Consider the following 13,851-nt stretch of genomic DNA (forward strand, 5'->3'; position numbering starts at 1 on the left):
CTCCCCAAATTCATACTGTTTGTAGGCCAGTTTGTTTGGTAGCCTCAATCATGCTACTGACTCAGGACTACAGTGCTACAAAAAGAGGAAGGCGGCCTCCTCACCTCCCCCTCCTTTGACAGGAAATATCAGCTCGTTATCTCTAGCAGTCATCTACTCTAGCAGGAAATGTTCAACTTCACTGTTTTTGCCTGCAACTCTTGAAGTGTCCAGAGATTAATGAGGGTTTAGGGCAAGTAATACCCTGTGATGTCAAAAAGAAATGTCCAAGAAATGCTAATCTAAGAAACTTCTGCTTCTGTTAACTTTGTTATGTGCTGCAAGGAGATTAGCGCTACTGCCCCAATAATACTGAAGGGCCTATGAGGGAAAGAATTTCTGCTGGATAAGCATCTTGGGTCTTCTTTGCCCATCACTGAAAGTCCACTCAGAAAGTGTTCTGGTTTCAGACATCTACCCATCCACCCACGTATACACACACACACACACACACACACATACACACACACAGCCGTGTGTGGCAGCCGTGGCCTACTGGTTAGCACTTCGGACTTGTAACCGGAGGGTTGCCGGTTTGAACCCCGACCAGTAGGAATGGCTGAAGTGCCCTTGAGCAAGGCACCTAACCCCTCACTGCTCCCCGAGCGCCGCTGTTGATGCAGGCAGCTCACTGCGCCGGGATTAGTGTGTGTTTCACCTCACTGTGTGTACACTGTGTGTTGTGTGTGTTTCACTAATTCACGGATTGGGATAAATGCAGAGGCCAAATTTCCCTCACGGGATCAAAAAAGTATATATACTTATACTACACACACACACACACATATAGACATACACACACACACACACACAAACATACACACACACTCATAAAACTATGTTATATTTTGTCTCTGATGCTGTCTGGTTTAAAACTCTGGTGGTGACTGAGCCTGTAAAGCAGCGGGAGGTTGTGTGTGTGTGTGTATGTGTGTGTGTGTGTGTGTGCGTACGTGTGTGTGTGTATGCGTACGTGTGTGTGTGTGTGTGTGTGTGTGTGTGCTGTGGCTGAGGTGGTGGTGGTGGTGATGGGGGCGGAGCGGCGAGGCTGATATCAGCTACTAGGGAGGGCGTGATAAATGGCTGCCGCTGGGCCATCCCTCCTCAGAAACCACCCCCACCCCCCCCCCCCAGCTGAGGACAGGAGGTGGAGGAAGACTGAGGAGGGCCGGGATGGTGTGGTGTGGTGCGGTGCAGTGCCACTGAAGCAGCGCCTCCAGAGCTCCCCGGAGGCCTCTGCCAAGCAAATATTTGTCTGGGTTGACACCGTGTTCCATCAGGAGGCAGAGGCCCGACACTTCATGATTGGTCGCCCTGACGACCTCGCTCTGCGGTGGAAGCTGGGGGTGGAATCATCACCTTATCTGGACTGTGTGTGTGTGTGTGTGTGTGTGCCCTCTAAAGCATGGGGTGAAGTGGAGCTGATGGGAGGGGGTGTCTGTTATGACGACCATCTTCTCGAGGAAAGCTTTAACATTGTTGCTTTGCTCCTGTATTGATAATGAGTGTGTGTGTGTGTGTGGAAGTGTGTGGAAGTCAAAAAGGGTCATTTTGCCTTTCTCCTTCACTGCACACTGACAGCAATCCCACACACGACCCTATAATGTGCTGATTTTTTTTCCCCCTCTGAAGTTCCTCCTCCCTCCCTCCCTCCCAGCCTGCTCCGCTTGCCAGGTCTCCAGGGCCAGCCAGGGAGTGCGGGTAATGGGCCGGACTCGCCTTGGTGGGCTGGCCTTTGTGCCGGGGGTGAACTTGGCCCCCAAATCCCTAGCCAGGCTGCCTTTTGTTGCTCATATGCTCTGATTATGATGACCCTATAGGGCCTGGTTCTTGAGTTATGGAGAGAAGATGGGCATGTTCTAGATACTATTGTAACTGTATTTCTTTTTTGTATTAAAGATTTTCTGGGGATAGTGGTGTGCAAAATGCAGGGTTATGGGATCAGATTCCCAAAACCCAGGCAGTGAGGAAATTCCGTCCTTCTTTTCTTGTAGATTAGCTGACAGAGGAGTAATGATGTGATGTTGGCATGAGCTTTCTGCAAGGTGTTCTGGGTTGGGTGGTGCATGCTGTGCATTGGCCGTCGTGTAAAACTGAGAGCGAGTGCGCTGAACTCTCAGGTCCTCTTCAGCAGGTGGAATGCAGAAGTAGGTGGAGACTGTGGCAGACGCCCACCCCACACACACACACACACACACCGCTGTCTCGGCAGACCCATGGCCCAGGTTGCTGCTGCTGCTGCTCAATGGGAGGACCGTAATAGAGGTGCTATGTGTCTCAGGGGTTATGCAAATGCTGGCTTGTACACTCACGTCGCTACTGAGTTGTTTATATAGACCCTTTCAACAAGGTAAACAAAAACAATGCTTAAACGTTTTATTTGGTTCCCAATCTACTTCCTCTGCATTAAGACAACATATGGAATGTTAAAACGGAATGCTTGTGGGGCCAACTATGATGCTGATAATGGAACTCTCTTGAAAGGGTCTATATGTGGCAAAAGGTCAAGAGAAGCATAGGTGAGCATAGGGTCCGTTATGAAATGGTTTATGCAAGCACTTGGAGTTCACTACATTTTCCCTACCTGTTCATTGGGTGATGGAAATATTATTTAGAGACTTCTATCAACATTTATATGAACCAAGAAGGGTATGAGTTTTCAACCTGCAGATGGCCTATGTATTTCCAAATTTCTTAAAGGACCTCAGTGTCCAGACTCTTGAGGTTTTTTGCATGATAGTTCTTGATTAATGAGCCTAGCATTATATGACATTTCAAAGAAGCAATTATATTCATTTAAAATGTATGTGCAGGCATGAATTTATGAACAGGTGATATACTGTATAACTTGGGCCATTTCACAAGTATTTTCTGAAGTCACATTCGTTTTCCCAAACGTATAATAGTAAAATCTGCACAAGAAAAATACACAAGGGACAATTAGAATAGCAAAATGGCTTATGTTTTCTTTTTTCCTTAACCTGTCTTTGCACTGAGCTGTCCTCAGACAGATGCATTAGTGTGCCTTGTGCTATGAACCCAGTCTCTGTAATGGACTTGTTTATTCTGCTGTCCTGTGATGATGACCGTGGAAGGGAGAATGTTGTGGCTACCTGCCAAGAGGTAATGGACAAACCCACTGTCTCAACACAGCCAGAGTTTGGTGATGGTTGTCGAGTCTCCTCCTTCTCCTCCTCCTCCTATGCAGCCCAATGCGCACACACACACACACACTGACCTGGATACACATTCAGTCACAGACACACACAAACACAAGAACGAGCTCAGTGAAAGATGGACAGACTGACACCCAGGCACACACACACACACACACACACACACTACACCGAGGCAAGTGTCTCCTGAGAGAGATGACAGCTTAAACGGGAAGAATCCCCCTCAGGCCACTTGGCACTTAATTAAGGATGTTTCTGGCTCTGTGGCAAGGGCTTAGAGGGGGCACATACTAAATCTCCATTTGGCCCAGAAGAAGTATCAGTTTTGTCGTCTCAAGAACAAAACACCGCCCCCCCCCAATCCCCTAACCCCCCCCCTTCGCCTCGCCTCCCATTCCCACACCTCCCACGCCTGCCCGTCCCCCGACACTCACTAATTTATTCAGCTCGCCATCATTTGTATGAGGCATGTCCCCTTTTGCATCTGAGCGCTCACATGAACTTGAGTTCCTCACAGACAGAAGGAAAAAAGACACCAATCCGTGTCATTGTTGCATTTTTAAATGTAAACTCCTAATCGAGAACACGCTAACCTTGGAGGTGCGTGTGCGTGCACGCGTCCGCACGCGTCCGCGTACATCTATATCTGTACATGTGTGGCAGATGTCGCTGGGCACAACAGTTTTGGGCTTGATGTCGTAGACGTAGAGGATCTCAGTGGCTGGTTTGAAAATAGCTTCTTCCCCGTCTCCTCTCTACATCCCCTATTCATCCCCTCTTCCCCTCCTCCTCCTCTTCCTCCTCCTCTTCTTCCTACTCCTCCTCCTTGTGATGCGATGTGCCCTTTGTCTGCTCCCCTCGGCCCTGTCACCGGCTTGTCAGAGCTTTAGGAGGGCAACAGGATCAATACATCACCTGCTACATTTCCTTAAGCAGTCCCCTGTAACCTGGCCATGTTGAGAACAAAAATAACCTCCGTACTGGCAGATGGAATATTAGCTCCCCCCACCTAAAGGGTCAGGGTGAGAAACTGCTGCACAGTGAAGGGTGGAGGAAAAAGAGAGAGAAGGGATGGAGAGAATGAGACGAAAGTAGAGAAAGATTTGTAGTGGAGCGAGTGCAGGAAAAGTAGATGGGGAGAAAGGGGGGGGGGGAGGAGAAGAACTGCAGAGCGGTTTGCGGGAAATTCTCCAACCGTTGGCCAGGATTATGTATTAGAAAGTAAAAAGTCGCTGCACAACCTTTTTTTTTTTTTTGGCCAATTTGAAGGTGCACCTCTGCCTTCTATCCCCACCCACCCACTCCCTCCCTCCCTCCCACCTCCACATCCCACTCCAACCCCCCCACCCTCGTATCACCGTTGCACAACCCACCCCCGCATGGCCTCTCCGTCCACCTCTGGAGCGGGCTCCCTTATTAGAGGCGCACAGCCCGGGTCAGAGGGCCAAGCCGAGCAGCATATTATTAAAACCTAATGAAAGGAATCTCTGAAGCCTCTCGCCTGCCGCGCTCTGGCTCCGCAGCGTGCAGAAAAAGGCCAGAGCGCTGCTGCTCTCTTCCCCTCCCGCGAATATGTCTGTGTGTGTGTCTGTGTGTTTTTTATTGTGTGATGAAACAAAAGCAGGCACAGGATTGCCGCCTTCTCTACAGCATCATAGATATATTTATAATGTATGGAGCGGAGGAATTATGCATGCCTGATGGTGGAGGTGTAAAATATGTGGGCTAGCGCATGGGGGTAATGCGATGTCTTCCGTGCTGGATTTTGACAGCAAGGCGGTTGGTAGTTATGAGACCCATCCATGCAGCTATTTGCCTAATTAAAAAACAACATGTATTCAAACCTAGATAAAAATAATGTGACTGGACATCCAGCTCCTGTTTAAGGGTTTCTGTAAGTTGAAATGTAAGTTGTCAGTGGCTGTTTAAGGAAGTGGTGAATAGATTTCATTGCCAGTTCTTTTCCTAATGAATTGTCAAAACATCATACCAAAGCCATGTCATTGTTAACCGATAATGGCATGGCATCACTCTGTAGAATAGGTAATTTTTCTGTTTAGGTAACAATTTAACATAATCTAACTGTGATATGATGATGACGCTTAGTTAACGTCTGTTCTTAGTTATTCAGGAGCCGTCTTGAGGGCTCCGTTTCCCTTGCAGACGAAGCAGTGAATCAAAATAAAAATGAAGCTTCCTGTGACTGCAAATGGTAACTTGCAGTTTTTTATGGGAGGCCAAGTGGAGAGTGCTCCTTTTAAAAAAAACAAAAAAACATTGAGCTTGTCTTTGTCATGGTAGCCAGAGGCCTTTCATAAATGCATGCAGTATGGCCAGGGTTTTGTGCTGTGAGCTGAGAGAACCCTAATTGGGGAAGGAGTGTGTGTATGTGTGTGTGAGTGAGGGAGAGAGATGGAGAGGGAGAGAGCGAGAGAGAGAGAAAGAGGGGAGCCATGGGGATCTAGCATTGATCTATGTGGAGGCAGCCCGCTAAACCTGTCATAGGGAGCCACTGTGCCACCAGCTTGGTGGCTATGCCAATCATGCTTGCTTGCACACACACACACACACACACACACACACACACACACACACACACACACACACACACACACACAGAGACCCTGGCCGGGATCTGCAGCAGACAGCTCCACGGTGGCGCGTGGACCTGCTGGCTGGGTGAATTTTTAAAGAGCATGGAGGTTTAAAGACTGCCTGCCCCCTGGGGATGAGCACAGGCTGGTAGATGAGTGAGAGAGAGGTGTGAAGAGAGCCCAAAGGAGGCTCTCTCTCTCTCTCTCTCTCTCTCTCCCTTTCTCTCTCTCTCTCCCCCCTCCTCCATCTCCCCTCCCTTCCTCTGTCCCTGTTTCTTTCTTTCTCTCTCTTGCTCTCTCTTTCCTTCCCTCTTCTTCTGTCCTTGTCTCCATATTTCTTTCTCACCTCTGTCTCTCTGCTTGGCTGTCACTTCACCATTTCTCCCCCTCTGCTGCTCCTAACTTTATTCCTTCCTGCTCCCTCTTTCTCTCCTTTTCCTGTTCACTCATTCCTTCCTGCTCCCTCTTTCTCTCCTTTTCCTGTTCACTCGTTCCTACCTGCTCCCTCTTTCTCTCCTTTTCCTGTTCACTCACTCCTTCCTGCTCCCTCTTTCTCTCCTTTTCCTGTTCACTCACTCCTTCCTGCTCCCTCTTTCTCTCCTTTTCCTGTTCACTCACTCCTACCTGCTCCCTCTTTCTCTCCTTTTCCTGTTCACTCACTCCTTCCTGCTCCCTCTTTCTCTCCTTTTCCTGTTCACTCACTCCTACCTGCTCCCTCTTTCTCTCCTTTTCCTGTTCACTCACTCCTACCTGCTCCCTCTTTCTCTCCTTTTCCTGTTCACTCACTCCTACCTGCTCCCTCTTTCTCTCCTTTTCCTGTTCACTCACTCCTACCTGCTCCCTCTTTCTCTCCTTTTCCTGTTCACTCACTCCTACCTGCTCCCTCTTTCTCTCCTTTTCCTGTTCACTCACTCCTACCTGCTCCCTCTTTCTCTCCTTTTCCTGTTCACTCACTCCTTCTCTCTTGTTCCCATTTCCGTTCGCTCTTCATTTCTCGCATTTCTCTCCCTTTCCATCTCACACTTTAGTCTTTATTTCCTATCTGTTTCTCACCTCCTCTCTCTCTCTCCCTCTCTCTCTCTCTCTCTCTCTCTCTCTCTCCCCTCTCTCTCTCCCTCTCTCTCTCTCTCTCTCTCTCTCTCCCTCCCTCCCTCTTTGTCTCTCTCTCTCTCTCTCTCCCTCCCTCTTTGTCTCTCTCTATCTCTTTTTCTCTCCCTCCCTATCTCTTCTTGTGCTCTCCCATCCTCCTCCTCATTTTTCCTGACAGGGAGTTTTGACAGAAGGAAGTGATCTCTGCTTACTGCATATTGCCCTGGTTTAAAACAAAAAAAAAAAATAGGAAAAGATTTAAAAAACAGCTTGAAGTGTGTGTGTGTGTGTGTGTGTTTACTGTCTAGAAGAGGAAGAGGAGGAGTGTTCTTCCTCCTCGCACCCTGTCCCCACCCACCCCTCCAATATGTGCACCATTATAATGCATCAGAACATTGAACAGCTGTGGTACAGCTAACAAACTCCTGGCTAATGAAACAATAGATTAATATAAATATATATGCTCATATGCTCATGTGTTTCTTCCTATGTCAATCAACTCTCTCTCTTACTCTCTTTGTGTGTGTGTGTATGTGTGTGTACATACAGTATGTGTATGTGTGCATATGTGTGTAACTGTGTTTGTATATCTGAGTGGCAAAGAACCTATGCTGAATTTGGTTGAGGATGAAGCTGTACCCTGAACACCTGCTCACCCTTGTGCACACACCTAGAACACCTAGAAACCGAAGCGTACACACACACACACACACACACACACACACACACACACACCAGTACTCACCCTCTCTCTCACTTCACTTACCGACACAATACCATACATTTTGCCACACACCTTCACAGGAAGGGGAGGCATCATCTCCGGAGGGAGTCTTGGTGCAGTGTGGGAAATAAATAAATAAAAAGCGAGGGTAGGGCAGGGCAAGGAGAAGAGGGATGGAGGTAGGAGAGAGAGAGAGAGAGAGAGAGACCTGTGGATGAAAATCTTTGTCATAGAAGGAATAGATACAGAGAGGAATAGAGGCAGATTGAAGAAAAGGTAAGGAAAGAGAGAGAGCACTGGAGAACAAGAAAGGGAGAGAGGTAATTGGAGGATGAGCGAGGGAGAAAAAGTAAGAGAGCGAAGGGAGGGAGAGAGGCAGGGAGGGAGAGAGTGCTGTGATTGCAGGCCTCCGCTGTGGGACTCCAGCAGGAAGGAGACTGCTGTCTCACTGACTGATACCCCTGTCTCAACAGTAAATAAATAATGCCACAGCACAGCACAGCACAGCACAGCACAGCACAGCACAGCCCCAGCCCGGCCCAGCCCGACACCTCTAGTGGCTTGTAAATGCATTAGCTGTTTTATATTCTTTTGTCTTGGGAAAATGCTTAGTATTGATGGGGGAGAGGTGCAGAGAGAGAGAGAGAGAGAGAGAGAGAGAAAGAGAGAAAGAGAAAGGAGGAAAAAAAGGGTTGGAATGGGGTGTGGGGGTAGAAAATAGAAAATGGAAAATAAAAATACGACCCACCAGCAGCCGTTATGGTGATGCAATCCCTCGCCACCACTCATCACAACACCAGCCAACCCCCCCACACACACACACACACACATACACACCTCTACCTCTCCCACCTCCTCTCAGGTTTCTGCTTTGGTGTAGGTCCCCTGATCAACTGCATGAATGAGAGAAAAAAGAGAGGAAGGAGGCGAGGTGTGCACACACACACACACACACACACGCACGCCTGCACACACAGGCACACACGTTGGGTGCCTTGGTGGGATTCACCGCTTAACGCCATGAGGGGAATCGTGGGAAGCATTTTTGTTGGGTCTCAAAGGCTTCTGGGAAGCCCAGTGGCTTCGTTGTTTTCACACCCCATCCTCTGTCTTTCTGTCTCTCTCTCTCCTGGTCTTGGTCTCTCGCAGGATTCATGTGGATTTTTAAACATGTAGCAAGTTGTTTTTTTTCTTTTGCTTTGTTTTGTGTATGGTTTTGCCTCTCATGCCCTTTTTCCATGTGGTGCTTGCCAGATATGTTTTTTTTTTTTTTCTCTAATTCTCACAAAATAATTGAAATATGCTGATGGTCAGAATCCTCATCTCGAAAGAGGAAATGAACCACACAGTTGTTTCTCAGGAACGTCATCAAAAAACCTAATATGCTTGTTACAGTACTTAAATTGTCGAGTTAGACATCGGTCCACAGACCACATCTAGAATGTTTTTTCTTTGCCTTGTTATCCATGTGGAAAGAAGTTGCATTATTCCATCATATTGAGTTATCCTGCTGCATTGTGTAACCCAATAATATCATTGTAGGCCACTGCCTCATTCGTGGACATTGTAGCACAGGCTGGGGTATTGCCAATATTGCCAGCCTTCTCTCCATTTGTGAGTATGGTGTTGATTAATAGATACTGTACTTGATGATGCTAAGCAACCGTCTCTAGGTGGGGCATTTGTTGGTGTTGGAATAGGTAGAGGAAATGGACACTTTTCTCTCCACCCTCAAAGGCAGGAAGTAGCCTATATACACTATCTGACTGTGCCATCCCACAGATGTTCACTGTGTGAGCTGAATACTTGTGCCATGTCATGATCACTGCTGGTACAAATGACACAGGAAGTAGCCTGAACGGTTCAACTCACAAGAGGTGAGCACTTCTTCTAAGCTACTCTCCAGTCATAACGATCAACTTTTATTACCACTAGGCCCTTAAGTTTCCAGATCACTACCACATCACAGCCTCATTTGCAGCCAACCCATACCGGAAAAACTTGCGGTATTATACACATGCTGTGCCAATTGTCCAATGTCTGTGTGCTTGTTTTCTCTGGAATATGTCAATGTTTTGAGCCGTATTTAAGTTAGATCTGCTCAGAGACCTCACATAACCTCTCTGTGATGTATTTCTCTGTGTAAGGCAGTACTACAGTAGATGATGGGATCAAGATCCTCTCAATCTCACACCTCTTAGATTCTCACTGTTGCATTGTTAGTTGAGGCTTTCACATGGGACCTCTTTGTACGATGTATCGGTACAAGGCAAAGTGCTTATTGCTGTGTGAACAGTTTAGCAAGTTGCACTTCCTGTTGATTGCTTCCCCAGCTGACAGCAAGTTAATGGTGACTGTCAGAATGTCATGCCTGACACACTGAAGTTCACTTCAAAACTGAGCTGTGTTAAAAATGGCTGGGAAATGGCTGTCCTGTGGACATTTTGTTTTATGTAAATGAACACAACAATAGTATACATTTTTCTTTAATTTTTTTTAACGATTTCACATTTTTGTTAACCTGGGTCTGAGATTTAAACAGTATTTATCGTTTTGAAGATCTGTAATTATGTAGATTAATGAAAATGTGCATGTGTTGGGATTGTTTTCAATAGGAGTTCATTTTTGGTTTGGATAATGAGTTCGTTCGCCAGGGCACACTGCATCAATGCTTAAACTTCGTAAATATTTTTTTTTTTTATCAACTTCCGTATTTGTTGACAACATCTTCATCATACTTCCCTTCCCTTCCCCATCTCCACCCTTATCTTCAGGCTGGCATCTCAATAGGGAAAGTCTGTAGCAAGGAAAACGGTGACTGCGGCTGATACCTTGTTGATTATCAGTGAGCTTGGGTGTGCATGTTTGTGTGGGTATGTTCGCACGTCTGTGTCTGTGTGCACTGATGTAGGCGTGGCCGATCGAGAGCTGGCAGCAAGAGGTGTGTGTGTGTGTGTGTGTGTGGAAGCGGAGACTGTGCTCCATATGCGCGGCGTGACGTTCAGCAGCAGCCGTGGCAGTGTCAGTGTCGGGGGAACATATTGGCTGCGTGCACCGCATCGGTTAATAATAGCAGCGCTCGCATACGGCCGCATCAGGGCTCTGATGATGACGATGACAGCTTTACAGAGCAGAGCAGGCATCCGACATTCACACACACGCACACACACAGACACACACACACACATTCATTCGCATTAAGACATATGTGTGGAAATGAGATGAGCCATTCCAGAAGAATGCCAATCCTGCTATCCTGGCTTGCACCATGAGCTACACTCACACTCACACACAAACACACATACACACACCCACACACACGCTGAACACACAAACACTGGCACGTTTATCCATATTTGCACTTAAGAGGTACAGACATGCATTCCTGCTTCATTTTCACACATATGCATGTTCATATCCACAGTCTCATTGAGCACCACTATGTGTCTGCTCATACAGTGGTGGAATATTTTCTAAATCAGCACACTTAACGTTACACGTATACAATATGTTGAGGAAATATATTATCAACACACAGGCTGCATTATAAATTTGCATGCACATACACAAACTGAAATAAATAATGAATGTAAGAATACATTCAAAACATATGTAGCACCACACACACACACACACACGCATGCACCATCTCATTGTTGTTGTGCCCCCCCCCCTCTCCTGCCCCCCCCTCCTGTCTGCTGGTGGCGGCTTTATTCCTTGAGCCGGGATCAGTCACAGTTCCCCGCGGCCGCTTGCCCAGCCCAGCCCAGGCCAGCCGCCCAGCGCAGCACAGCTCAGCTCAGCTCGGCGGCAGTGGCGGCTTGGAGGGGCCCCCCATATGGCGCTGGGCTTGCTCCATGGGCTGCACAGGCCCTCGCAGGCTCTCTGCGGGCTCTGCGGGGCCCACACCCCCATATGCTGCCACAGAAGCCCCCACCTCACACACACACACACACACACACACACACACACACACACACACACCTCCCTGTCCCACTAGGGACCCCAAACCCCTCCAGGCTGGGGCTTCTCATCCCCTTCGTTCCCCACTACCCCCCAAGCCTCCCCTGCAATCCTCTCTTCTCCAGTCGTCCACTTACGGAGTGGGAGCCCCTGTGCTACTTAGGCCATTGTCACTGCAATCTGCCATCTTTTCATAATACACACAAACGCCACCACCAACATAATGGTCTGGCAATCGATGGATTTAATCAGGCCTAATAATTTAATCTGCTGCCTACCCACCTACCTCCTCCTCATCATTATATCTCCCCCTGTCCTCTTCCGCTCCAGACCAAAAACACAAACACACACACACACACACACACACACACACACACACACACACGCTATTTCTTGTTGTTTTATTTGTATTTTACTGAAATATTTAATTATCAATACTATTTTTCACTTATCCTGTGGCTAAAAATACCCAAACAAACACACACACACCCCATGCAGGTTTTTATGTCATCAAGTGCATTTAACAAATGCTGTTCTGCATACAGTATGTGGTACGTGCTGTGTGTGCGTGGTCAAGTAAAGCTGTGTGTGTGTGCGTGGTCAAGTAAAGCTGTGTGTGTGTGCGTGGTCAAGTAAAGCTGTGTGTGTGTAAAACTGAACCAGTGATATTTCATTTTTGTTTTCTCTTCTCTTTTTACTGGAGTTACAGGAGGTCCTCCAGACTGTGCCAAAGTTCTGCTTCCCTTTTGATGTGGAGAGGTAAGTCCCTCTTGTCCCCCCTCTATCTTCTATTGGGCTCGATTACACGAGCTGTTTCAGGATCAGCCACATTATGTCATTTCCTCAAAGCTTATATGGCGAGCGTGCATGGCAAAATGATCCCATCGCAGTCAAGTGAGCGTGTTTAGTAGCCACCCTGCAGTTTCTGCATTCTACATTGCTGAGTCTTTCAGTCTCCCTTCCCTCCCTGTTCTCACACAAGCATTCAAGCTTGTGTGTGTGTGTGTGTGTGGGTGTGTGTGGGGGTGTTTTTGCGTGTGTGTATGTTTGCGTGTGTGTACGAAATAAGTACACTAAACAGGGAAGCGATGCAACAAGCTCAATGGCCATAAAAACTGGAAGCTGTTATAAATCTCACTTAGCACAACACCAGCCCTGAGCCAAGAGAAGCGCCACCAAGAGAAACTGGTCCTCTTTTCCACGCTATACTGGGGCCTGAAAAAAAAACATAGCGAGACGACAAAAAAAAAAAACGAGAGCCAGCTGAAAAGGGCCGTGTGTCTAACCTTTGGGAAGAAGCCAGTGCTGGAGCAGGAGGGGAGAGCCAGACTGAATGGGTAGCGCGCTCTGGACGAGAAAGGCTCTCGGCTCTTTGGACGTGACAAAAAGCCTCAGTCCTGTGGCAGTTCCCCTGGAGAGCAGTGGGCTGATGCTTCCTTATTTCTTTTTCTTTTTTTTTTCTTTTTTTCTTTTTTTCTTTTTGTATCTCGTACCTCCTCCCAGTCCAACGCGATTTTTTAGGGAATGGTGATGTAAAAAAAAAAAGAATCATTGTACACTTATATTTACCAGTTTTGTTGGAGGGGGATGGGAGATGGCAGGGTTGGCAGAAAGCTTTTCTGCTGCCATCTAGTGATGGAAAAGAATTGTGGTCCTTAGTTTATTAGTCAGAGTCTGTATGACACATATCAGACCTAACTCTTCTAAATGTATTCCACAAAGACTCACAAATTAACCTATAAATGAAGCGCTCAAGTTGTGTTTATTGTGTTATAAAACAGATATGATCAACATTGAACTGTGCAAGAGAGTCTTCTAAGTACTCCTTTTAACAGTTTATGTTATTTTTTAACTACCTATACATAGGTAACTAAATGCATACATCTGTCAAATATGGGCCTGCCCTGATAAATTCTGTTTGTCTTTCCTGATATTGTTAGTATTCTTCTGATCCCTACTCAAAATGATCTTTACCAACGTAGAAGCCCAGCCAATTAAACATCATTTAGATTTGATTTGTGCTTGTGTGTGCCTGTTTCAGAGTGTCCCCAAATCAGGTGGGCCAGAACTTCACATTTGTGCTTACGGACATCGAGAGCAAGCAGAGGTTCGGCTTCTGTCGGCTGACGTCCGGATGTCGCATCTGCATCTGTTTGCTTAGGTATGTTGGGTTTATTTACTTCATTTTGTATGCAATGTGGATGAGCTGCAGTCCCAGCACTGCTCTCTCTCTCTCTCTCTCTCTCTCTCTCTCTCTCTCTCTCTC

At 47.1% G+C, this 13,851-nt stretch overlaps 1 protein-coding gene across 4 annotated transcripts in view; it reads left to right on the forward strand.

Moving 5' to 3' along the window:
- Positions 1-13,851, forward strand: part of dennd1b (DENN/MADD domain containing 1B) — a 99,390-nt gene that overhangs the window by 20,726 nt on the left and 64,813 nt on the right. For 2 of the 4 annotated variants that reach the window (XM_048251709.1, XM_048251710.1), the window contains exons 4-5: positions 12,286-12,344; positions 13,627-13,746. In XM_048251709.1, coding sequence (XP_048107666.1) covers positions 12,286-12,344; positions 13,627-13,746 — 179 coding nt within the window. The remainder of the gene's footprint in view (positions 1-12,285; positions 12,345-13,626; positions 13,747-13,851) is intronic. The other 2 variants (XM_048251708.1, XM_048251711.1) reach the window with 1 other exon arrangement.

The sequence above is a fragment of the Alosa alosa genome, chromosome 9 (genome assembly GCF_017589495.1).
Source record: "Alosa alosa isolate M-15738 ecotype Scorff River chromosome 9, AALO_Geno_1.1, whole genome shotgun sequence".
NCBI classification, from domain to species: Eukaryota; Metazoa; Chordata; class Actinopteri; order Clupeiformes; family Clupeidae; genus Alosa; species Alosa alosa.